General features: G+C 37.5%; 1 protein-coding gene across 2 annotated transcripts in view; it reads right to left on the minus strand.

Annotated features, from left to right (window-relative positions):
- The window catches only part of EDIL3 (EGF like repeats and discoidin domains 3), a 430,053-nt gene that overhangs the window by 115,016 nt on the left and 287,564 nt on the right, over positions 1 to 27,473 (minus strand). For both annotated transcript variants that reach the window (XM_003785962.2, XM_003785963.2), the window contains one exon: positions 19,405 to 19,586. In XM_003785962.2, the coding sequence (XP_003786010.1) occupies positions 19,405 to 19,586 (182 nt within the window). The remainder of the gene's footprint in view (positions 1 to 19,404; positions 19,587 to 27,473) is intronic.

The raw sequence follows: 27,473 nt of genomic DNA on the forward strand, positions 1-27,473 counted from the left end.
TAAATCCCTTTCCAGAAATCTGGAGGACAGGATACAGAGATAGCTCAGATAGGCAAAAGATGTAACCAACAATTTACTTTGAAAGTTCAAGATAAGCAACAAAGGGTCAACACTAATTAAAAAGTTATGCGAGTTGCTTAATATGTAATCAAAATACAGTTAATCTATGCCAGGAACTATCACCTGAAACTGTAATATAAATAATTAAAATAAGATGATGCCAGGACATGTAGAGATAGAGAGATAAATTGGGATCTTTCAATTAATAGATCCCAACATTTGATATAAAACAAATTATATTTAAATCAGTGGAGAAAAAACAAGAGTATTAAATAACTGGGTTGGGACAATTTGATAAAGTCATTAAGTTGATAAAGTTATTAGATAACTGGGTTGGGACAATTGGATAAAGTTATTTGATAAATCTGTCATCTTATCCTAGAATAAGTCCCAGCTAAAATTAACATTTACATGAAGAAACAAAGAAAGCAAAAAATGATTAGAGTTAAATATAGAATTAAAAAAATCTGAGTTAAAAGGAATTTCCATTCATGACATAGCTAGATTATAAAATGTTATTAATTAAACTAAAAAGCTCTGCAAGATAAAAAGCAAAAGAAAGTCAAACTAGTAATGACAAACGGAGATAAAACTATATTATATTCTAGCAAAGGATGATCAATCAGAGAAATTAGATCTTACATACCAAGAAGTAAAATAGAAATAACTAAATAGAAAAATATGATCCAAGACTGGATTGGTTGACATTAAAAGAAATATGTGTGGATTTTAAACATATGAAAAGATACTCAATATCATTAATATATAATGATATAAAAAAAAAGTGAGGAAGTAGTTTATGTTGAAACTTACACGATCTCACAAGTACTTTTCCCGGTGACAAAGGTCAGACTTCAGTACTCAGAAGAAGAGCTTTATGTGTAATTCCCCTTTCATCACCCAGAATATTAAAGACTTAACAAGGCATTCAAGCATTTAATAAAATTAGTTATCATTACTGTTTCATCAAGGACACTCTTAAATGAATTGGATATTCTTTTTTTAAACTCCTACATGCACAGGATAGAGATATATTCAATTATCGTAGCGTAGTTTGGTACCACCGTCAGGACGAGTGATAAGGTCCCAGCAGTTTTACTCACCATTTTTTGTGTCAACAGTACAAATGTTAACACAGTAAAAATGGCAGAGGTAGTCTTAGAAATATGACAAAAATACCGTTGACCTGTGAGCTTCCTGAAGGGATCTTTGGGACCTCCTTTCTGTGCAAGGTATATGTGAACTGTACTTTCAATTGAGAACTATTGATTGAAATACTCAAGACCTTTTTTTCTTTTCTTACAAATTACACATACACACACACAAAGAGATAGGGAAACCAATAGAAAACAGAGCAAACTATATTAAAGAAAATTCAGAGAAACCTTTCATTATTAAAAGAGATATGAATTTAAAAAGGAGGTAGCAATTTATAGCCAACATAATGGGAAAACAAAAATTTCATATCATATCAAGTACTAGTGGAAGTATCCCAATGTTGATGGTGGGAGTGTAAACAGGCATGAGTTATTTCCATCTATAGTTGTTCATAAAATTAAACAATTCTCTTTCTGGTATTTTTCTCTGAAAGACTTTCCCATAAGTATTAAAGAGAAGTATGTCCACATATGTATTGTAAACATTTTTATGACAGCAAAGAGGAGTAGCTGAAGTGGATATTCCCAGATAAAAGGGTATTAAAATATAAAATGTATGTGTATATACAAGCCCGGATGTAGGTATGCTCCTGCACAATTCACATCCTCTCCAAGAATCAGAACTGAGAAACGAGATTTACACTCGACTAGCTAAAAATACATAAGATTGTATAAAAAACAAAGAATCGAATGAAATGCTCATGATTCCCTATACCAGGGGTCCTCAAACTTTTTAAACAGGGGGCCAGTTCATTATCCCTCAGACCGTTGGAGGGCTGGACTGCGGGCCCCGGGACCAGTCGGCTGCTCAGCAGGACAGGCAGTGGTGGCAAAAACAGCCGGCGGGCCGGATACATGTCCTAGGCGGGCTGCATGTGGCTCGCAGGCCGTAGTTTGAGGATGACTGTCCTATATGTAAATTTTAAAACAGACCTTATGATATAATATTTGTGCTTTGCAATAATTCACCTGTCGAAATGAACATGAGGAAGGTGGAATGGAAAGTTACTGTCAACTACTTGGTTGGGCTTATGGAGAGGAAGGGAGGAATCCAGGGAAAGTGTGCAGCAAGAAGCCACTTAGTCTTCAATGGACAAATGCCCCGCTCAGACCACCGATAATAATGTGCCCCCAAACAAGGAGGGGTGTCTTCAATCAGTGGGAGAGGTGTGATACCCCAGGTGGGAGAAGGGATCCTTGACTCCTGCTACTCACTGCTTTGTTCCCAAGGAAAATGACCTAAGCATGGCTGTCTTATGTAATAGCACCTACAGTTCCCTACAAAAATATTTTCTGAGCTTGTTCTTTGGCATTTTGTGTTTTATACCAGAGAATTAAAATATTTTATTATAGTACTAACATACTTAAAGTATTTACACTCATAATTTAGACAAAGGTGTAAATAAGCAATTAGCTTTAAAAATAGGTAATTATGGGAAGCACCTGTTGCTCAGTGGATAGGGCGCTGGCCCCATATACCGAGGGTGGTGGGTTCAAACCTGGTCCCGGCCAAATTGCAACAACAAAAAAAATAGCCAGGTGTTGTGGTGGGTGCCTGTGGTCCCAGCTATTGGGGAGGCTGAGGCAAGAGAATTGTGTAAGCCCAGGAGTTGGAGGTTGCTGTGACCTGTGACGGCACAGCACTCTACTGAGAGTGATAAAGTGAAATTGTCTCTAGAAAAAAAAAAAGGTAATTATTTTTCTGTATCTCAAACTTACTACTAAATATGGAGATGCCCTTAATTAATGTATTCAAGTATGCGTCTGACTAATGACTGATATTCCTTCAAAAAAATATTCAAATGTAAAATACCAGCAAACATGGTATCCAAACAGAAACTATATTTTAATTTTATTTCATTGAAAAAGAGACATTCAGTTTATTACATGTTATTACTTATGAAGTGAAAAAGAATTGAAAAAATCAATTAGAAAGAAAAATTAATGTCTGATTTAGAATTTATTCTTAGGAAAATCAAGTTATAATCAAGTATTTAGTGGTCGCTTCATGAATATTGAGGCATGTACACAAACCACAGCTTGTGAGTTGTCATATAAAAATGTATCTTTGGCTTGGCACTTGTAGCTCACTGGTTAGAACACCAGTACATGAGCTAAGGGTGGCAGGTTAGAACCTGGCCCAGGCCTGCTAAATAACAATGACAATTGCAATAAAAAAAAAAATAGCCAGGCGTTGTGGTGGGCTCCTGTAGTCCCAGCTACTTGGGAGGCTGAGGCAAGAGAATCACGTAAGCCCAAGAGTCTGAGGTTGCTATGAGTTGTGACACCATGAAACTCTCCCAAGGGTGACATAATAAGACTCTGTCGCCAATGTATCTTTGAGGTTTAGATAAATTACATTAGACTCGTAATAAATTCACATAACTTATAGAATAATAGTTCTCTATATAAATCATTATTCCTAAGAACGTTTCCATAATACGTACAAATGCCAATTTGTTTAAATTGACTATTGCATGTTAGTGGGAGATTACTGAAGTACTAATATTTGTTTTTTTAATAATTAAGTCTATGGGTTAATTACATATATAATAAAAATATCAGGTAGGGGCTGGGTGCTGTAGCTCACTCCTGGAACCTTAGCACTCCAGGAGGCTGAGGCAGGAGGATGGCCTGAGCTCAGGAGTCTTCAAGATCAGCCTGAGCAAGAGCGAGACTGGTCTCTACTAAAAATAAAAAAATCAACCAGGAGTTGTAGCAAGCCTCTAAACTATTCTCAACTGTTCCGAACACAGGTTAGCCTTTGACATGTGCTCACTAACTTAACTGTCCTTTTAAAAAAAACAGGCAAAGAACACATATGCATAAACAGAAAAACTATAATTTCCTGGTGATTCCTTGCACCTGGTAAAACCTCCAATTAAAGTGAAATGCCCTATTCGCTGAACAGCATGAGACAGATGCAATACACCACTGCGAGTGTGATCTGTTGGTTTTTCCAGGAGTCCAGGCCTGATAGAATTGTTTCCCCTGAACTTCCACCTGTTTTCAAAGGCTTCTCCCATTTGTGCTCATCTCCTCTCTCCGGGTACTTACTACTGTTAATTTCTTCACAGCTTTACATGAACTGAGGCTGCTTTGTTTTAAATACTTCAGCTTGTATATTAAGTTTGATGGAACGGTACACAGTAAGGTAATCTAGAGTTCTTGTAAAGAAGGCTTTATTGTCTGAGGTACAGATTTCAGTCCATATGCTCTGAATTTTGGACTTTTTCCTGGTCAATTCATACAGCTAATGCAAAAAGGAAAGAAAGCATTGTTCATATAAGAAGAAAAAGCTTCTGCATGTGAACAGATTCAGTAAAAGATAAAAGGAAAGAAGGAAAACGAGAGAGGCAAAACCCCCTTCTGTTTTCTCTGTGTACCATGAAGAAGAAATGGGGGGCATTAGGAAGAAGCAGGAGGAATGAACAAGAAAACAACGTCTCCTCCTGAGCAGAAACGCCAACCCCACATTAGAAACACTGAAAAGGATGTTATCTTTGGGAAGAGTATTTTTTAAAGATGCAAGAGTGCTGCCAAAAAGAAAAAAAAAACACGTATCTAGGAAGCTCCGAGGCAGTGGGGCCGCTGTGCAGGGGGAGGGCAGGGCAGGTTTCTGGGAGGGGCCTGACTTTCTTAAATTCTTAGAGTGGCTCCTGCTGTCAAGCCGAAAGCTCTTGAGTTAATGAGAAGTGGGCAGTACAAAAGCAAATACCAAAAGAATCGTCACCAAATGTGTTCGACCAAAAAATCAGAGAAATAAACGCTGTTAGAAAATGTTCAGGAGTTTTTCAATTTAAAAAAAACTTTACTTCTAAGAGCTGCTAAGGCCTGATCAGGAGGAATCTCAGTACAGAGTGCCTGGCAGAGCTAACCTCTGCCTTTAACATCTCACTGCGCGGACTTTAAAGAAAATGTGACTGAGTATGGTATGGCGTGCATTAGAAATGAAAACTAAAAAGGGAGTTTCCAATTACTTTAAGTATGATCAGAGTGAAGCAGAATTCTCTGATATCCATGTCCCCTATGCCAGGCAGTGAATGGTTAGCAGAATGATGTTCTCTGATTTTTCTTAACTGGTAGATTATTGAGGCATGCAAATAATGTCAACAGAAGAGTTTCCAAGTTTTATTATGAAAACACACTATACCGCTCCATGTATGAAAATATTGTTGGTCACGGCAGCAAGTGTCCTGGTATTTTAAATGCTGACTTGGGATCAATTAAACATTGAGGCAGAAACAAATATCACGTAATAAAAAGTTAAAAGGCACTTCTGGGAAACAGAAAACAGGGATGCTCTTCATTTTTATGCACTTAAGATAAAAGAAGGCTGCCAAGCACAGAGCCCGGCGCAATTTGGGTATTAATGTGTAGCACTGTGGAATAAGAACTAATTAACCAAAAAGAGAAATAAGAGGGCTAAATAAAATATGTGGACGCCTCTGGATCGTATATGCAGTAGCTATTTCCAAGCAATAACTTAGCATTCTACATACTTTGTGTGTTCTGGCTTTATTTTAATCTCAATAACTATAATCTTACAATTGCATTTCAAAAATCAAATTGACTGCATACATTTCGGGAACTAAATTGCATTGTCACATTGTAATTTTTCCGTATATGCTTTGAAAAATAACGAAAATGGCCTACAATTCATGGTTTTTCTTGACAATTAAGTTTATTGTTTTGAAAAATTTGTATAAAGAAACAAACTACATATTGGCTGGCTGTTTGTACTTATATTAAGTTGTTACTCTAGATCTTAAAGGCGGCAGCTAGAAATATTATTTACTGGGATAATCAGATTATCTAATTTCAGACATGCTAGGAGTAAGCTTTTAAAGTGATGTTCAGAATCACACCTACTCTGACAATATTCTGTATCTCCTGAAATGCCATGTGACACAAAAGATGCATTGCAGTCACAAGCGAAGGCTCCCTAAAGAGGTGACACCTTTCCATTTTTCTACTTACTTATACATTTCTATGGCAGGAATTAATTTGTACTTCCTATCGCATTTCCATGGACACTATGGAAATGGCTCTTAAATATCTGTTTTCAGTAAAATATGAATTATAAAATATCTTAAGTTGTTTTAAAGTTTTGAATCCCTTCATGATAAAATCCTGAAATTTGAAGTCAGGGTTTTTTACAACAAGCCAACATCGGGATGGCATTTACTGAGCTTGGGACCTCTCATTATTAGGTCGTAGGGACAATGGTGATCCTGAGAGAATCTGGGGGAGATGAGAAGCAAAGAAAAGAAAATTCCTGGAATCGGTAGCCCTGTACTAACTGTCTTCAAAGTGTGCAAAGAAGAATCTCTTTTCTAGACACGGTCAGAAACAAGATGATGACCAGGAGTCAAAATTGCTGGTCTCAACCAAGGGGATATTAAAAGAAAGAACAGTGGAAGTTTCGTTTCCTCCAGCACCGGTAGACCACCCTGGCTGAGAGCAAGGAAACCCAGGCGTGGCACCTGGCTGAGCGAGGGTACAGGCTAACGCATCCTCAGGCAGACTCTCCTCATCCCTAAGATGGCAGTACGATGCATCTAACCCATGGGGTCGCCTGAGGATTAAAGACAAGTCCCCTTCACTGTCTAGCATCTGTAACCGCTGACTGTTTGTCATCATTACTATTCTTTTTCAGGTAAAAGGGAAATTAAGTCCCATTTACAAATATAGAAGAAAGATAAGCAACAAAAAGAACTAAATGATTTTTTAATTCTCAAAGGTTAGACCACTTTTGACTCTATTTCTTCAATTAACTTTTACTATTCAAAGTGCTTCTATACACATGATGCCACATTTCATTCGCTTTTTATATTAACTTTAAGACATAAACTAGACAATTCTTGTCTTCTCTATGGGCCGAGCAGAGAAGGGAATTTTGCTTATCTCTGCTTCCACAAAAGTAAAGAAAAGAATACACAAAGACAAATACCAAACTCATAACTTCTTAATAAAGTAGAAATATAATATTTTATGTTTTCAAAGAAACACAATTTCATACAGCAAAATATTAAATATTTGAAATTTATGAAGGATAATATAGGGTATTTTTAAATAATAATTCTGCTACACAGATGTTGGAATCTGAGAAATCTTTTAAAAACTCACACATTCTTTTATAAAGTTTACTAAAGTTTTATTTCTATCTCACCTAAAGAGATGGCATAGTATAATTTGTTCTAACATTTTCTAATTTAAAAAAAATAAATTTTTAAATAAGGAGATACCATATTTGTTTTTGCAAGTTCTTTAATGTAACCTAAATTAGAAAAAATTTTAATGAACAAAATCGACCATTCTTACCAGATTTATTTACATAAAAATTACACCTGTACCTTCAGTTTTACAGTTAATTTTGTAAAAGTGAATGTAATAATTTATGTTTTACATCTTTACATTTAAAAGTCATGAACCCCAAATTCTAAGATTCATATGATTTTAAAAAGTGATGTAAGATTTCTACTACAAAGTACTATAATCATGTTATTAGGGCATTCAAAATTAGGCAAACATATTAGACTTAATTTCTTTGTCTTTCTTTATCATAAGTTGAGTTGTAAATCTTCTCCAGTCTTAAATCAATTCTGTTTTCAAACCTTCAGTAGTTTCTCCCTCTCCCCAAATCAAAATACATACATTTTTTACTCCAGCATTCACGAATTTCCTTAATGTCATCAGAGCTTACTTTTACAGCCATCTCTCTAATATTATCACATGTTCATGTATGCCTTTAAATAATCACTAAATGTGTTAAATTCATTTAGTATTTTGTGTATCTCTATAATGTTCAAACACTGATAGATGCATTGGAATATATAAAGACAGGAACGATCATTGTACTTGCCACACAGGATCTAGAAAGGAAAAGATACACAACAAATTGCAAAGCAAAGAAGAATGTTATCAGTGATAACTAAGGGGCCAATGTCTTGCCAGGGCCATAAAAACATATATTAGTTAATACTGACGGGAGACAGAACACCAAGGCCTAGAAAGCTCAAGTGACAGGTCCAAGCACCGCAGGGCCATGTCAGACCCGGGGGTAGAGCACGTGTCATGCTGAGGCATTAGGAGGAATCTGTTAAGGCGGGACAACAGGGTAATTTCTTCTTTTGCCAGCAACCTGAAAGCTCCTCTCACACTCACTGTGGCAAACCAGAAGCACATCTGCCCCCTAAGACTCTTGGTTAACAGATTCCTTTGTACTTAAGAGTTTACCCTTAAGAATGGTTAATGGCACCATGATATTGTGCCTTGGGTCTAGTGCTGACCATGAGGTTTTACAGACTCCTGTTAGGTACAGTTTGGCTCAGCGCTAAGTGACAGAAAACCCAAACTGGGCTTAAATCAAGAGGTTGGCTTGTCCTGTGTGTAAACATGTGACTAGGCAGAGGGGGCTACTGTTTCTGGGTCCCAAGTATGCACACTATCCAAACGGATCTCGTGGTCCAGGATGGTAGCCTCTACGTTCCTGGCAGGATGCAGGGGGAGAAGTAGAGGGGAGAAGGGGATGTGTGGGTGCTCTCCGTTAAGGAAGATCTTCAGAAACCACCACCTGACAGTTTTGCTTACATGCCTTTGGCCATGTGGGAATCCTCTGGCCACACTTATAAAAATGGGAGGTTGGGAAACAGACTCGGCTAATAATCCACTTACTGTGGAAACAAGTGAAAAGGATGTGGGAAACAAGCGGAAAAGATGGCTACAAAAAAGTCTGGCTGCAACTGTCCATAAGTATTTGCCCAATTAATGTGAACATACACTATTCATTGCTGGCTCTAAGGCCAATGTGTGGCTAAATACCCATTGTATAATCCTTGCAAAAATCCGATCTATGTTTGCTGACACTTTACATATACATAAGCTATACCTTCCAGTGGTTAAGTAATTTTGGTTAAGGTGACAATTAATGGCTGGTTGAATGACAACTCCTGATTCTGAATATTCTATTGCTTCACCGTACAGTATAACTCCTTGTGTAAACGTGTTTCATTTGCGTTAGATTTAAGCACTAGAGAACGGTGCTTAAATCCCTTAAAAGAACAGGGAAGGCAGCTTATTTATTTTCACAGTATTTACCAATTCATTTAAAAATATAGACTGAGCAACCAAAAATGTTCTGAGTCTTAGAATACCAAAAGAATTATAATAAAAATCATTGGGATTGGTGAGAATAAAACGTTGAGTCCACAGACAGTATTCCTGCCCTCATGAAACTTAATGAAATAATCTCCCACATAGTTTTTAATTGCAAGCTGTGACAAGTGCTATAAAAGAAAAGAACAAAAGCTGTAAGAACATGTCTTAGGAAAAGCGAATCTGGTCCAGGGGCAGGGGAAGGGTCAGGGAAGGCGCATCTAGATGAGAACTGGCGCATGGGAACGGCTCCATGAAAACGGTGAGTGGATGAATCTACTCACTGACTTCAGTGAAGGTGGGGGTCACTCTGAAAGGTGTTTTTTCTAAGCCTGGAAGAAGAAAGTTGCCCTCAAGTAGTCCCATATGGCTGCAACTTAGAAAGTAAATTCTTCACATTTCCCAGAGCACAACTGTTCTTTGATTATATCAAACAGCATTTGTTTTCTTGCAAATGTCCATAGAATGAAGTAGACAGTTTTCATATAAGCTAATTTGAAATGTTTTATCTATTTAAGTAAGTTCTACATGGGCAAAGAAAAACTTACATATCACACAAATAGCTCACTGCAAAAGGTAGCCACTCAAGAACTGAATTTCAGTACATCTACTGCAGATTTGAAACTGAGAACAATTTCTCAAAAAATATCAAATAATGTACCCATCTCTCAAAGTTTATCTACATCTTTCCAAATCTAGGTTAATGCTCTTAAGAAAGGAAAAGCTGAGATCTAAAGGCAGTTTTATTAAAATGTCTTTTGTTGTTGTTGTTCTGCCCGATAATCGCATTTCTGTTTAGGAGCTCTTTGAAAGCTGCCATTGTGTAAAAATACCAGCCTAGGTTGGGCTCCCACTAGAAAAAATTAGATAAAAAAAATTCACATTTACTTCTAAAATTCAGTGTTTAATCTTCTACCAGCACTAATGATAGTAATAAATATCATTAAGCAGTAGTAAGTAGACATGAGGCTAACATAGTTTTTTAAGTCTGAGAAATGAAAATATAACCTATGTATTTATGGACTTAGAAAAATGCCTCAAATATATTGAAATATTAAATGTATAATAGAAGCAAGAGATTTGGGAGCCTATTTGAGGGGAAAAACAGAGGCCTTTATTATTTTTCAAGAGCCAGAATCATAACAAGATAAAGCCATCTATACTGACTATACCACTGTTAGGATGAAATAGCTACCACTTTAATTAAATGTATCATTTCTGGGGAAATAACTAGAGCAGCATCAACATTAAGGAAAAATACATGGAGAAAATGTAACCAACATACGCTATAAAATGAAATGTTCTGAAAAAGGCAATAAAGGAGAATGAATACACTTATCCAGAACTTGGAGTTCTGTTCGTCTCTTTCAAAGGCTCCTGCACGGTGGTGCTCCCAGCAATCTACTATCTTATACACTGTTTGGATAGAAATGAAAATAAGATTTTACTTTCTCCTCAAATGTCTTTCTTTTCCTCACTTGTTTCCTCAAATATCTTTTTCAACTCTTAAGTGGATGCCACCAAACCTCCCACTCCACCAGTGTGGCCGTGGGACTCACTAATAGCCAACAGCACATAAGCTGAATCGTCACGTGGGAGTGGGGTCACACAGCAGTGGCGTCCACTTAATTCACTTCCCCTCTGTAGAGAACACCAAATTCACTTTTCTAACTTCATGCTGGACACTCTTACCAGGATTTTCTCCAAGTTAATAATAATAATAATAAAAGACAAACTCCTTTTCCTGATTTCTATATTGCTATCCTCATGCTCAAGCTCAAAACCCTGGAATTATGTGTAATTTCTTTGTATTCCTTGCCTCACCCTGTCCCTTAACGCAGTGATCAGTGTTGCACCACTGAGTTCTTCTAACATTTAAAATTTTATTTTTATTTCAATAGCTGACAATCTAATATGAGCCCTCCTTACATCTGCCTCTGGGTAGTGAGCTATAAAATCCTTGTAACTGGGGTCCCTGCTCACAGGCTTCAATCCCTGAAAGCCCAATTCAACATTTATTCAGCGATATTTTAGTCAGGGCCTCTTTGCGGACCATGCCACGCCATCTTCCTAAACGCTAGTTCTCACAGTATCAGACCCTGCTGACAAGCCGTGCATAGCCATGGAGGGCCACCTTAGTCTAACACTGAGATATTTCCACATTCTGGCATTTCCTTACCTTTCCAAGCTTTCCCCCTATTATCCCTACAGGTAACCGACTCTTCCCTGATGTAGGCTGGGCTTTCTCCATTTCCATTATGACTCTCCTTCCTCGATTCCTTCTGCCTGGAACAACTTCCTTCCTGTCGTCCTCAAAGACACTGACTATGCTAAGTCGCCTTTAATAATTAAAATGCATTTCAATGTTTTCCTTATATTCTGGTTCCACAGAAAATAACCATTTTTTTTCTAAAAACTCCTAAGACTCAGCTGAAAATTTAACAATAAAACATTTGAAGACTGGTCTTATGGGGATGTAGGTGTCCTTACAACCCCTTTACTGTTTAATTATGATTTAATTATTGATGGGCTCAAGTTACAGGCAAAAGTCCTTTAGAAACAATTACAGGTTACCATTTCTAGTTCATGGAGGAATGTGGATTTCACCTAAGGGTGACACTAACACAAGCAGGTTAATAAAAAAACATCACCAAGGCACCATGAGTAGTTAGGTCTTGGATTTGTAATGTCTTGATACCATCCTTTACTCTAACGTGTTTTACACTGATGTCTCATTTTGAAGAGCAATGTACTGATCTCCAACATCTTCACTTATTGAATTAAGTTGCTTCTAATAATGAAAGAGACACATCCAAGGTAAAATATGTTGCTGTCTGTAGGGACTAGACTGTGAGTTCCACCAGGGGCGTGGTTAGGACTTTTTATTTGTGATCACCAATATCAAAATTCACCAGGGGTGGGGGGGGTCTGCATTTTATGCAATACCTTGGCTTCTAAATATGACCTACAATTCAGAAACTCTAAGGATGAAAACCATTTTTAAAAAGGATGTCTAGGTAATTTGTATGTAGTTAAAATTTGAGAACCATTGCCCTAGGCTAGAAGTGATGAACTGCTTTTTGGTACACAAATATGAATTTCACAGGGTAAAATAGTTACTTTATAAAGCCCCAAGAAAATCCAAGATTCTCCTCAAGTACTCACCTAAGTAGTCAGGTTACTAACTCGCCCCAAATGTAAAACGGAGCTGTTAAGGGAAAGATAGTGTGGACATTACACATGGTTTCAAGCTGCCTGGGTTTGAATTCCAACTTCGCAATTTACAAGTCTAGTAAATTGAGAAAACTTGCTTCTGTCTGTGCATAGATTTCTCCAACTGAATAACGGGGACAGGAAGAATATCAGTTAGAGGGACCCACTGTCGACACATGTAAAGCAGTTAAAACACACATGTGCTGAAGAGCCAGCGATTAGATCACCAGGTTAATCATAGTCCTATGGACAACGAATCCCATCTCTAACCTAAGTATGGGGTGAATCTATAACTTTTTCTACAATTCAGTCTAACTATATTCAGTCACTTTTAAACAACAACAAACTCCCCCAAATAGAAATGGTTTCAAATTAATTGCTGCCTCTAGAAAGTAAGGCTTTCAGAATCAGGCCAGGTGGCTTGGTACTCAGTCACATTTTCAACACAAGGAGGTTTTCAGTGAGGCATTAAGGCAGAACAAATTTGTTCAGTGTCTACTGTGAAAATAAGGAACTCCTTCAGTTCAATCCAAACAGCAATCCCAGTAGCTCCCAGAAGATAAACATGAAGAAACAATCAAACCTTCAGCTCAAACTCCCGCCTCCCCTGCTTCTCTAAACTTCTCACCTCCAGGGGCTGAGCACGGGCTGCCAGTAAACCTTCCCTGCTCTTGAAGGAGGCGCGGATGCAGTTCTATGAGAGCTAATTGCTACATGAGGGGCAGTAAGTGACTCTAATTCATAAACTACATTTCCCACAGGCAGGTCTTAGATGCCGTTTTAATACCTCTGGCTGAAGGTGGATTCAGATTCACAAGGGAAAACCGAAGAGTGCATTTAGCAATATAAAACAAAAGTTGCAATAAGAAACTCTGAAAAATGTCGGAGCTCAGAGTACTATCTCCTTTGGTCCTAAGTGCCAGCAGTTGGAATAAATAGTCCAGGGGGCTGTGCTGCTGGTCACAGGAAGGGATAGGATTAGGGAACCCCATCAACTGGCCATGGATACTATTGAGGTAGAGTATAAAATCCAGGGTTATCAACTTTGAAATTTTTGTCATGAAAATGGCAAGTTGCTATTTTCAATCAATTCAGGTTTTCTCTCAGTTACTCTACCAGTATTATGAAATTTAAAAAAAAGTCACGCTGGTAATTTTCATGAGACAAAGAGAAACCATGTGAAATATGACCAAGGCTGACATGTACAGCAAGTATAATGAAAAAAGTTTTTTCTGTAAGGGTGGTTAGTTGACTTATGTACCAAGAGTTAAGATCTAACCTGAATCCTTTAAAGTTAACAAGTGAGTAAAACTAGTATTAGTATACATATGGTAAATAACCAAATAGTTTGAGACCAAATATATTGTTTTTTCAGTACATAAGCATCATATTTAACCTAATGAAGAATGAATTTTTATATAAAAAGTATTGTTTGTTATAAAGACACAATCATGTATGAAAAACTCACTTCTAAAAAAACCTTAAATAAAAAAAAATCATCATTTCCCATCTGAGATCAGGGCTGAAAAAAAGATCACCAGGAAAAGTCACATATTTATGGGGGCATATAATTAGCCTTGGAGAGGGGTTTAACATGGGTGAGAGGGTATCTCAGAATGTGGGTTCTTTTCAGGAAAAGCAAAACAGGGTAACATTTTCCATGTGAATGAGGATGTGGTAATGATGGATTAGATTCTGCATGTACCTGATTTAGGTTCTGTCACTAGGAAACAGCTTTTTTTTTTTTTTTTGAGACAGAGTCTCAAGCTGTCCTCCTGGGCAGAGTGCTGTGGCATCACAGTTCGCAGCAACCTCCAACTCCTGGGCTCAAGCGAGTCTCCTGCCTCTGCCTCCCAAGTAGCTGGGACCACAGGTGCCTGCCACAACGCCCAGCCATTTTTTGGTTGCAGCTGTCATTGTTGTTTGGCGGGCCCGGGCTGGATTCCAACCGGCCACCTTAGGTATATGTGGCTGGCACCTTAGCTACTTGAGCCACAGGAGCTGAGCCACTAGGAAACAACTTAACCAAGAAAATCTACTTCTTAAATTCTAGTCTTATAAAAAGTGTACGCAGGTGTCTGAGTACAAAAGTTTACACACATTATATACAGACCTTGGAAATGAAATAGATGATTAGTCTCTTTTTTGTTTGTTTGTTTGTTTTTGATAGTATTCTCAATCCTACAGTTATTTGTAACTCCAGAAATACGAAGCTGATTTGTGCCCACTTAGCTCTCTTTTGGGCCCATTAACTATTTTTTTAAATGACTAAGTCAGTTGGTGTTCCATGTAATCACTAAATTTTATAAGAAAGAAGAATCTAACAGCCATTTAGGAACACTGCCTGTTTCATGACTAAGAAATAAGGCTCACGTGTGAATCGCTGCCGAGCTGCACGCACTTTTAAAGAGGCCACCTGTCTCCCTCTAGTCCAAAGACTCTTCACACATCGCTGATTTCTCACTATCCTTCCTCCTTTCTCCTTGCTGTGCGCTCCTCCCCCTCCTCCCACAGTCATCACTACTTACAGTTCCAACAACAAAGCGTCCAGATCATCAAGCAGAAGTGTTTCTTTTATTTATTTCTCTTTTTACTATACCTCAAGCAATACGCCCCCCAGTTTGATAAGCAGATGAGACAGGTTTTACAGAGTTCTAGATGACCTGCAGTGGGTCGGTGGAGCAGTTCACAAGTTTCTGTTTTTACCAAGTGGCCCATAATTCCTATGCACAGTCAAGTTTGTGAAGTAACTGTCTTTCCTCTCACAAATTCAGAGAAAAGGAACACATTAAGGTCCTACTCACATTTTTTAAAAGGTGATGTATTAGTTAAAAGAAAGCGTTCAAAACCTAATTTTCTCATGGATAAAGTACTGAAACTGAAGCAACTAGTGGTACATTAACTTTCAAAAGAAAATTACGGCACTGCCTCAGCATGTTACTACACTGTATCCATCAAATCTATCCGCATCCTACAAGATAGCTATGTAACACAGAGTGTAATGTGAAGTTCTCTCCTTGTCTTCTAGAAATATTATGCTAATACAGCTTCAGTTTAATGAAAGTCCTACTAAAAATAGGTTGGTCTGATACAATACATTATCATGATTCAAATGGAATTGTTAGCAGATGGTGGCAGACCAGGCCCTGATATTTTCTGTTGTGTTTACTCTGTTTACTCTCCTGTTTCCTAGATTCAGAGAATCCTAAAGGAAAGTGCTGTCTTTTTTTCTAGCACCTATTAGAGGATAGAGTTCAAAGTACATATTCTTTCACTAACTCTTGAATGGATGAATCCATTAATGAATTTCTAATGACTAGAAATTCAACACATACGCATTCGAGGAGGAAAACATACATGACCAAAATCAAGTAAAACTTTTGTAAAATTACCACACATAGCTATAACGTAAAACAAAAATACAAAGAAAGAGAAAATAAGTATCTTTAAAATAAAGAAGAAATCCACCTGGTTCACGTCACCAACTAAAGCATGTAGAAATTTTAAATAAAGTTTTAATATTTTTATATTTAACAATCTAAGACTGATTTCTATAATTGTGCTAAGGTGCTATTTCTTACACAACTGATATTCTAGGATGCTTAGGAGCTAATGTTTAATGTGATGGTTAATTAGTATTGGAAAAAATCTAGATGAAGATATATAGGTCAGAAAAACGTGCAGAAGAAGAAAAAAATGTTCTTTTTTAACTGCATGTACTTTACTAACCCTTTAAATGCATAACCAATTATGAACACTGTGGTGCTATCAGTAATTTCTTACTGAGCATATAAATTTAAAATGGTGATTTCAATTTTTATTTCATCAGGGCAAGGAAGATAATAAAATTGAATACTAATTAGTGTATGTGGGTCATACACCTGAAAGATTAGATGAATACTGTGCTCATTATAACTGAGTTTAAGCAAAGTACTCAAATGTTTCATTTGAAGGACTGAATATAAATAAAAGAATTAAGGGGCAAAGGAAATCAATAATGAATACTCAAACACACAAAATGATACATCATTAGACTTGCCAGATTCTCTTAGATACGATTTTCTTTCAAGAAATTAACAAAGTTTTTTTATAAAACATAACCTAGAAAATAAGTTATGAAATAATGCATAAGTATCTTGAACACAGACACTAAGTATTTATTGAATAACAATGGAGAGCTTTAGTTTTTCTCCCCTTGGGTGGGAGATTTTGCCCTCCATTACACCCGGTTTCATATCTACTTTAACTGTGCTTCTCTAAGAGTTCATGATTATCTTCAGACAAAAAGCAAAACTATCATCATCATTATTCTACATCCCTTAAAAGTAATATCAGTTTTTAATTATTCCGCTTAAGAGGATAAACAAAATCATTTAATTTAAACAGTACATTGCCATCCTGAACCTCAGCGTCAATGCATTCTATGATAGATATACTTTTATCTGACAATGTGAATGTTCCTTTTTTGCATTATTATTATTATTGCTCAATATTTCGTTGCAGCCATCATCTGATTTATTTTCCAAATGTATTTATCTTCATTCATTCCTTGCAAGGTTTTTGTTTCTAGTCCTCATCTTAAACATTGTTATTGTTATTAAATTTCAAGCCTTTTAAATTTGTGAAGGCAAAAAGTGGAAACCAAATAAACACATGTACATGTACAGAGAAAATTAAAATTAAAAAAAGAAGGGCATTGAACTGAAGTAAAATATTAGGACACTGGCCTTGAGAAGGTATCTGGTTAAAAAGGAAACTTTTATAACACTTCAGTGTTTGGTGGAGTGTTTAATAAATCTTATAATTTGATAAAGCAGATTCTGAAAGCAAATACGTTTTACTGGCAATGCAAAATGAAAAAAAAAAAAAAACCCAGCACATTATCCTATTCCATTAAGGTTATTTCTACCTTTAGTCACTGGGACAAAGGGAATATTTAAAAGTGTGTACAATACTTTGAAAAGTAGAATGATGCATAGTGTTGAGAAAACAATAAACTGGGTAAAGCAAAGAGAAAAATCTGGACGGGAAACATTTATAATGTATTTCTCAGAGTAAATACTGCAAAAAAAATGATATTTATTGTATCGAAACGCATAATCATTTAAGCTGACAAACATAACTTGCCACACAGAAACCCTCACACAAACTCTCATATCATCTCCCAATTGTTAGGCAATTTCTGCTATGAATATTAATTTCTAAAGTTTAGAACGGCAATCTTACAAATGCATTTCAGAATAGTCAACTACAGTTATTAAAAATGTCTCCAGAATAGTTATTAGTACATAAAATACAAGCATTTTCTGTTACTCCTTGTCTTATTCGAAACCTTCATTGGATCATCATTAATCTGTGTTCAAAATTGTATTCCAAAATCTGGAATTCTTTCTGCAAATGGGGCTATGGATTCAAAAAGCCAAATGTAAATTAAGAAGAATTGTTGGCAAATGCACCACAATTTAAATACATAAAAAAAAGAATATAAGGTAGTAAGATTGATAGAGCTGTATCAATAAAAGAAATATATGTATATTATATATAAGATTTTCTAATAAACTGAGCAAAGAACTATCTGAAGGAGCTTTTGGCTCAGTTTTTAAACTATGGAAGTCTTGCTGCTACTTGGCCATGAATTAGTTTTTTTTTTTTTATATTCAATGCCTATAAGCCAGCCCTTATATAGTACACCCAATAATGTCACATCTGGAATTTTTCATGTGTCTGTCGCTCAAAATATGTACAGACAGAACAGATCAGTCACCTCGACTAATCAAAATTCTCTAATAGCTCCCCACTTCAATGGAGTAAGTAAGGCTAATACCTTTTAGTATGAACCCTTTGGCATAACCAACTCACACACTAAATTTGAACACATGCCTCCAGCAACTTGTCCTCAGGTCATGATTTTCTACAAGATATTCCCAGATGCCCATGTGGCACCTCTGCTCATGCTGTTCCCTGGGAGTCTAGTTTCTCTTGAAAGCTATTTTCCCAGGCCTAGTCTAAAACTTAGCTATCCCATGTGACTTTCTCAAAATAATTAAGTACTTCCTTCTCTGACCCCATGGTATACTTCCCTTTAGCACAAGTCAATGACTTTTTAAACAGTTATCAATGTGCTTTTCCCCAACAGAGGGAAAGCCTTTCACAGAAATCAGTTCTGATCATCTTTTTTGTTCTTCTAATACCGAGCTTACTGTTCCACTTTATCTAAATGCTCAACAAGCACTGAAATGGATAGAATATAAGGTTCTGATAGGGCAACTGTCCAGGCCGACTTGGGGAAATTAATTAATTTCTCAGCATATTGTAGTTTTCTCTTGTTTTAAAACAATAGGTGGTGGATGACAATGAATGACCTAGGAACTGAAACATCTCAGCTATTGAAACAAGGTGCATCTGAAGTACTGTGATGTGTATCCTGATCCACTGCATATTTCATACTTGTGTGTGTGGAACCACTTCTTAGGAATGAAACAGATATAACTTAGATAGTCTTGAAGTGTCCTAGGTTGCTGCTGAATGTCAGCACTGTGCTAATGACACACAGCACACGAGAAAGCCCCTCCCTTTGATATGTACATTAAAATAGTGGCATTTAACCTCAAGCAATTTAACGCTTTTAATCTCCTTATACACTTTCCAACAGAGTATGTATGGTTCCCACATTTTCAGAGTTTATAGCCAATTTGAGCTTTTAGCCAAATCCTCTAAATCACTGAATCAGGAAGAGAGTCCCACTGAGTTCTCACTTGTCTGCTTTCTTAAATGACTCGTCATTTGGGCAGTTACCTTGTCCCATCCCATCTGTTACCTGAATCCACGGCCATCTGTCATTTTCTGCAGCCGTCCACGCATTTATCAGCCCCTTCTTATTAAGACGTGCATAGTAGGGATACCATTTCTGGAGTCCAAAAAGAGCTCGGTGAGTAGAGGAAGCTGTTATTTGCTGATTTGATATGATTCCACCTTCAATTCCCAACGGACCTGAGCATTCTGGGAACAAAGCAGAAAAAAGCACCAACGTTTTAGAAATAATACATCTGCAAAATGTGACTGCACGATTTAATGGGAGATTTCTTTAAATGATTTGAACCTGTGCCCCCATGCCTTGTACACCTCATCCAGTTGACTGACTGCAACATTAAGGAAATGATTCTTGCTCTTCACGATGCTGTCTGCTTCCTCTGCTGTGACTGTGGCCACTGTACAGACACTTCCCTTCTGCATTACAATTCTGTATAATGGACTGATATCTCAGGTCCTTGGATTGTTGATCATGTCAACACAAGCATAATGTGCCTAAAAGGCCTTATACTTTAAATCGCCAGAGATTAGCATGCCACATAAATCTAAAAGACTCAAAAAACATTTGTCAATCCATTATTCCTTAACTAGCACACATCTGAGTTTGTGTCAAAATCATTTTTCTACTAAGTTAGCACCTTTCACTAACAAACTTTTTAACTTAAATTTTTATATCCATTAAAAGTTATGCTTCCACGACAAGGGTGATGCGTAATTCTGTTAACATTTCAAGATATTATTAAAATAACCTGTGATGTCTTATAAATTAGAAAACAATATGTGAACAAATTGTTTTTATAAAAAAAGCAGGTAAACTCTTAACATTATACATGACACAATGTGTACAACTCGGTAAATTCACAACTCTAGATATTGGGATTCTGTAGTAACATTTTAAGTTTACTGTTGTTTAAATTTGCTACTTGGAAACCTACTGAAAATTTTCTAATAAAAATTTAAAATACTAAGATTAGTGCATAATATACTCAAATAATATATTCACAGATGCCAAATATGTTAAATCTATAAATCCACATGTATATTTTATATAAAAAATTATATTATATATTTAATTTTTTTCTTTTTTGAGACAGAATCTCAAGCTATCACCGTGGATAGAGTGAGTCATCATAGCCCACAGCAACCTCCAACTCTGGGGCTCATGTGATCCTCTTGCCTCAGTTTTTCTATTTTTAGTAGAGACGGGGTCTCACTTTTTGCATAGCCTGGTCTAAACTCTTGAGCTCAAGCAAGCCACCCACCTCAGCTTCCCAGAGTGCTAGGATTACAGGCATGAGCCACCAACCTGGCCTAAATATATTTGAATTTTTTAATTACTTTAAAAATTCACGAGAAAGCACATTTATTTTAAATAAGGTTTAAAAATTCAGAAAATGTAAGTTATGATATAACAAAAAATAATACAATACTTGAACTTTATAATTTCAACAATAAATCATACATTATACTCAACTTTTTGGCAAGTTTAGATTTGTATGATAAGTGTGATAATCCTATTATAAAATGTACTACAATAATTTACCAGAATTCCTGAAAATAAGAAAAGACTGCAATGCCATTTTTAAATGTTAGTATGTACAAGCCAATCATGCACATTTTGGCTTTTAATTACTATAGAAGTCGAATATTGTAACTAATTAAATGTTTACATTCAGACTGAGCTTGAAAACATGAAAGGAAGTATTTGGCAGCTGGATTAAAATGTTTTTAAAAGTTAAGAAGATATTTCTCATTGGTAACCCTTTCTTTTTCATTGTAATAAACATGCTTCTTGTTTAAGCTCATCTTCTGTGAGTAAATAGCTCTGATGGTTTTCAAACCTTTAAAGCACTTTTTTCTTTTTTTAATAAAGAGGATAAAACTGTGTGGATATATAATCATTTTAATCAGGACTATATCAGTAAGGATGACATTAACATGGTAAAAATTGCATCTCTGCTATTGATAATTAAAAAATTATTCACATGATATGTTAGATCTAGATAATAAGATCTCATGTAATTAGGACAGTTTAACACTTTATAATGGCACAATATATCAGCTTGAAGTCATTAGATGGAGATGACATTCATTTGTAGAACTGCAGTATTAAAAGCTGCAGATAATAATCTAATTTCCACATTTCAAAAAAACCTAACACTGAAAAATCAAATATCGATTGTCTGGATTCTTGTTTTGCTTTCCATTTTAAACTCCGAGAAGTTTACAGACTTCTTTTTTTCTTGAGACAGAGCCTCAAGCTGTCGCCCTGGGTAGAGTGCCGTGGCATCACAGCTCACAGCAACCTCCAACTCCTGGGCTCAAGCGAGTCTCCTGCCTCAGCCTCCCAAGTAGCTGGGACCACAGGTGCCTGCCACAATGCCTGGCTATTTTTTGGTCATTGTTGTTGGCAGGCCCAGCTGGATTTGAACCCACCAGCTCAGGTGTATGTGGCTGGTGCCTTAGCTGCTTGAGCCATAGGTGCCAAGCCAGACTTCTTAAATATATTAAGAAACTTTCATGATGACACTCTGAATTTAAAACCTGCAGGAGCCTGGCTTGTTAAGATTATTGAAATTAAAGGAGTCTCAAGGATTTTGTCCTTGATTTGAACGGAATAATGCAGTAGGCAAGAGGGTCCTTTATTGCAGGCCACTTATCACGCAGGCCAGGAAGTAGAGCAGCAAAGGTCGAGAGAGCCAACATTGATTAATTAAACTGTTTAATAACCTTAAAAAAAACTCTGTCATTTAGTTGCTTACTTTTAAAGACCTTACGTTGGTCATCCAACTTAGGATTTGTAACCAGTTTAAAAGAGAGAGTGGATCTCAGCCGTACTGTTGTGTAAGTCTAATTCATCAGTATGCTTAACCCACCGACCTCCATTTATTAGCTAACATCTCAGCAAACACACTGGCTGTGATATTCCATTATCAAACAAGCACATGCCAATGAGGGATTGTCAGTATGTACTTGCATGGGTTCCTTTACCATAAGGCTCCCAATCACACACTCGTTCATGAAAATAACATAATTCAAAAAATATATGTTGACGTACATTCACGGGGTTCAAAGTATTTTCATACCAGCTACCTCATTGCCCTGATTTCCAGTTTATGAGTGTTTCTTTTCCAAGATCTCAATTCTACAGTGTTACTTTTTTTTTCCACCAGAGCATAAGGTTTTTTATTTATTCATTCATTTTTATTGTTGGGGATTCATTGAAGGCACAAGAAACCAGGTTATACAGACTGCATTTGTCAGGTATACCACATTGTTACTGTTTTTAGTAGAAACTTTTACAACATTCACATACATACTCTACCAAAATGCAATCAGAAAACTCTCACCAGAGTAAGCATGACTAATGGCAGGGGCACATAAGGAAGGGTGAGTCTGTGACACAGCACAGACAGCAGATGTTGATTGTCTGGATTCTTGTTTTGCTTTTCATTTTCAACTCCAAGAAGTTTACAGACTTCTTAAACGTCCTAAAAAACTTTCAGGGATATCTCAGACTTGGGTTGGTGATACTCAATTTTCATCTGCTTTAAAATTGAGGTTATGATCCAGGCCTGGTGGCTCCTCTTAGCCCTCTGGGAGGCCGAGGTGGGGTGATTTCATGAGCTCAGGAGTTGAAGTCCAGCTTGAGCAAGAGCATGAACCAGTCTCTACTAAAAACAGAAAAATTCACCAGTTGCTATAGCAGGCACCTGTAGCCCCAGCTACTTGGGTGGCCAAAGCAAGAAAGAGGATCACTTGAGCCCAAGAGATTAAGGTTGCAGTGAGCTATGATGATGCCACGGCATTCTAGCCTGGGCAACAGAGTGAGACTCTGTTTTAAATAAATAAAATATAAAATAAAATAGAATAGAATAAAATGAAATAAAATAAAATAGAGGGTATGATGAAACCTTAGCCATCATTTATGAAGCAACATAAAGGAATAAATGCTTTTGCCTTTGTATCTATACATTGTCAAAAAATAATGAACTTGGTTCTCCCCTAAGATCTTTTTCATGCTTCTCTTGAGGGGAACCCCTCTCACTGAAGTGATCCTGGTCTTTCAGCCCATCTGGACATGCACTGGGCCTTTTCCTGAGGCACTCAGAGTACACAGGAAGAACTCAGTACATACACACCAAATGTTATGGGGCCTCTTTTTCTAAGCAGTAAACTAATAAGCAAAAGCGAGTCTTATATATATTTCAGGGTGGAAAGTTGTCACAACAGCAGATTTTCTTCACTAATCATGGGGACCACAATCAAATGGATGTCATCATAATCAAAGGTCCAAAATCCAATTTCCTTTTGCCTGTGCTGTCCGCTTCCCCAATGTCCTATTAAACTCAACAGTTATAAAAACTAATGAAGGAACTGCAATTCAGAATGCAAATGATTATACACCTAAGCTTCAGTGACCTCCAACAATTAATAATAAGACGGTTAAGAAGAAAGGCAATAGGAAGGGTCACGCTGCTTTTACTATCAACACATGAGGAAGAAACGTAAGAGGAACTGATGACCGTCTGCAGGGTGTGCATCTATACGTGTTTTCCCACATGGCCTTTGAAATAATACTGCACAGAGAAAGGTTAGCATGTTTATTTCATGAATGAGGAAATTTGGGAGGATGAAGTTAAACAAGTAAAAGATGAGTCTGGAATTCAGTTGAAGAGTTCCGTCATTCTTCAAAGTTTGATCCTGACCTTTTTCTTCTGCTGTTTTACATGGGGAATGTGTACTGTCCTTACATATGATGGGAGAGAAGCTAGCACAACGAACACAGAACATGTGGAATTTAACTAGAGACATTCAGGAATTGAGAGAGCTTCACCAAATTGGAACATACGCACGTATTAAAACGGTAGGTGACAGGGTTGGCCATCAGTGCAGAATAAATACTGGGGGTTTATAGTGATATGTGTCCCTTGAGTTGTAAAAAAATGAAGCAGATATCATTATTGGCATATATACTGCTTATCTAATACAGATAAAGTAAGGTCCTCTCATTATTTTATTGACTTCTGGGAGGCATCTGTGGCTCAAGGAGTAGGGTGCTGGCCCCGTGTACCGGAGGTGGTGGATTCAAACCCAACCCCAGCCCAAAACTGCAAACAAACAAACAAAAAAAACGTATTGACTTCTTACTATGTGGCCATACATCCGTCACTCCATCTACTCATCTAGCCTCTCTTCATTTAATTCAGTTTTCAAAATATGTATATTTAAGGTCTATTATTATATCAGGCACTTTTCTAAGAAGTAGTGATAAGGGGATTAAAAAGGCAGAAAAAGGTCTGTGTTCTCTAACAGTTCATATTCTAATAGGGAACAAATAATAAACAATCAAATAAATAAGAAAACGCAGTGGTAAGTGCTATGAAGGAAAAAGAAGAGTAAGTAGTTCAAGTGAGGGTGTGTCAAGTGACCTTTGGATGACTTTTCTGAGAGGTGACACTAAATGTGATCTCTGACTGGGAAGCATTCCCCGGCTATTGTGCTGGAATTACAGTACCGGTTTCCTCAAACTCCTTTCCCCACAGTGGGGCAGACAGGCAGAAATGAGAACATTTTCATATAATACGGCAGAGGCTATGAGAGTGGATACACAGGATTCAGTGGGATAGGAAAGAGGAAATCCAAACACAGCCTGGAGTTTGGGGAAAGATTTCCTGGGGGAAAAAATACGATGAGGCACAGTGGAGAAAGGCAGCTTGACCCAGGAAGCTGCCAGCTGTGATGAGGGACGTACAAGCAGTGCAGTGTCACTGGACCAAGAGGGGTCGGCAGGAGGATGGTTGAGAAATGGGGTGGAGAAGAAGAAAGACCCTTGATTATTTTGCAGGAGAGACTGCTAGTAAGACTTGATTCTATCAGAAATACAGGGTTTTTGAAGGATTCTAACCACAGTCATATTTGCATTTAATACCACTTATCTAGATCATTCCTATTATGACATGCAGGGTAGAATTAAAAGGTAACAAAACTATAGCCAAATAGTGAGCAACCCCCATTGTCCAGCTAAAAAGTGATGCAGGTCTGAAGAGGGGTGGAGAAAAGGAAGAGTTCAAAAAACACTTAAGAGGTAAAATTAGGCAGAGCTAGTTACGTCGTGTGGGGGGAAATGAACCACCTGGATTTCAGAGGAAGCACACAGCATGGAGAGGTGCTCACTTTAGTTGAGACTGGCCAAATTTTGCAAATAACACCATTGAGCTTAAGCCTAATTCCTCTCTTAAGATTTATCAAACATCATTCATGTTGCTGAATTGAACTTGGGAGGGTTTCCTTTTATTTCATCTGCTCTTCCTACCCCGACCTTGGTAGGCTACTCATCAACTAGGGACAAGACTGAAAAGTGAAAACCTACTTTTATGCTCCCACCTCGGCAAGTACTTCCCTGCCCCAAAGCTTACCCACGTGTACTACCTGTGCACATCTCTTGTCCCCTAAGAGGGAGAATCCCTTTTCATGCAAGGATTATATTCCTCATAGCATTTCACTGTAAGGTTCAGTTTCAGCAGAGAATTAATAATTTTAGACAGAATTACTTTTTCAATAATAAATATGAAAGACAAGCAAATAATACAAATTATAGGTAACATTGTAACGTTTTGTGTAGTTCATTTTTAAATTAAATATTCTTATTCACTTATACTCTCCCAAGAATACACAGGTTAAAGAGGACTTCTTTCAAAACTGTTTATATGCTCAATCAGTTCTTTAGTAATGAAAACAATGATACTGAGAGTGGAGGGAGCTGCTTTATTTTAACTAGCTGGTACACAGTGTTACCAGGTATTTCTACCATTCCTCATTGGTACAGTTAATGTGGATACAGTGGCAATTCCATCAGTGCTGAATACCGCAGCAGAACATAGTAGTAGAATATAGTAGAAGACAAGAGACTCTACTGCCTGGCTGCACAATCTGCATTTATGTGTCTCTGGCACTGTGCTTGCTTTTGTCAGATATAGCAATAATCTTAAATTAATGAGTTCATTCAACATTGACTACCAGAGGTTTTTCAGGCATCATTTACATAGTCACTTAAAATAATTGCATTGCCTGAATTGTCTGCATGGATTGGAAATGCCTTCTGACCCAATGCCCTGCCACTCAGACTAACACTGAGCAGAGCGAGTGATGTAACCCGGCAGGTTGAGCAGAGGCTGGGCCAGCTGGGGCCAAGCACCAAGCGCTCTCCCCAGAGGGACTTTTCTGCCCTGACCAAGTCGGATGTGAATAAAACAGCTTCAAAGCCAAGTCCTTCTCACTCTGCAAACTCATTCTGGGGAGTGTGGCAAAGAATGGTGGCTGCATTTTATTGATCTGGCAGCTGACAAGCAAGCGGTGCCCCAAGACGTCTCAAATCTGGTTCCTGCGTGTGCTGATTGAGCCTTTCAAACACATGAGATGCACAGCTGAATCTGTAACAGGAAGGCACTGCTATGCTTTGCTCTATCTCAGTATCCAGACACATTCAGAATGAAAGGATTTCAAATTAAAGCCTTGTAAGAAACAAATCTCCTTTAAAGATCTCCAGTCCTTCCTTGGCTAACTATCTCCTAGGAGCGAGTCCTCTGCTGTGCTTAGCATAGCGTGATAATTGTGCTGAGCGTGCGCTGGCGAATAGATTACTGATGACCTCTAATGCTGCAGAAATTAATGCTGATTCAAACACAACCTCCCTCTGTGCCACGTGGACCACAGCCTTCCTGTCTTCCTAGCATTTGCTTTATTTTAGAGGTGTCTTGGGTCTAGGTTTCACGTTGGGGAGGGAGGGAGCAAGGCCACCATTTCTCTCACTGTGGCCTGGAGCGAAAGACCCCCAAGGATTCTTCTTTCGGTGTTTCTTGTCAGGGGAGCCCCAACACATTTGATCTGATTTCCTTCAAGGTTATCATTTTTCCTGTGTTAGGAAATTGTGTCAGAAAAGAAGAGGGCAAGGGATGGAGTGAAAAGAGAAAGTTTAAGAAAGGGCCTGAATCTTCCAGATTAGGTGCAAGAGACAAGGGAGGTGGCGAGACATTCCCTGGCCACAGTCCCAGCTGTGAAGGTGGGCGTGCAGAC

The sequence above is a fragment of the Otolemur garnettii genome, unplaced genomic scaffold (genome assembly GCF_000181295.1).
Source record: "Otolemur garnettii isolate 467f Iridium unplaced genomic scaffold, OtoGar3 scaffold00017, whole genome shotgun sequence".
Taxonomy (NCBI): domain Eukaryota; kingdom Metazoa; phylum Chordata; class Mammalia; order Primates; family Galagidae; genus Otolemur; species Otolemur garnettii.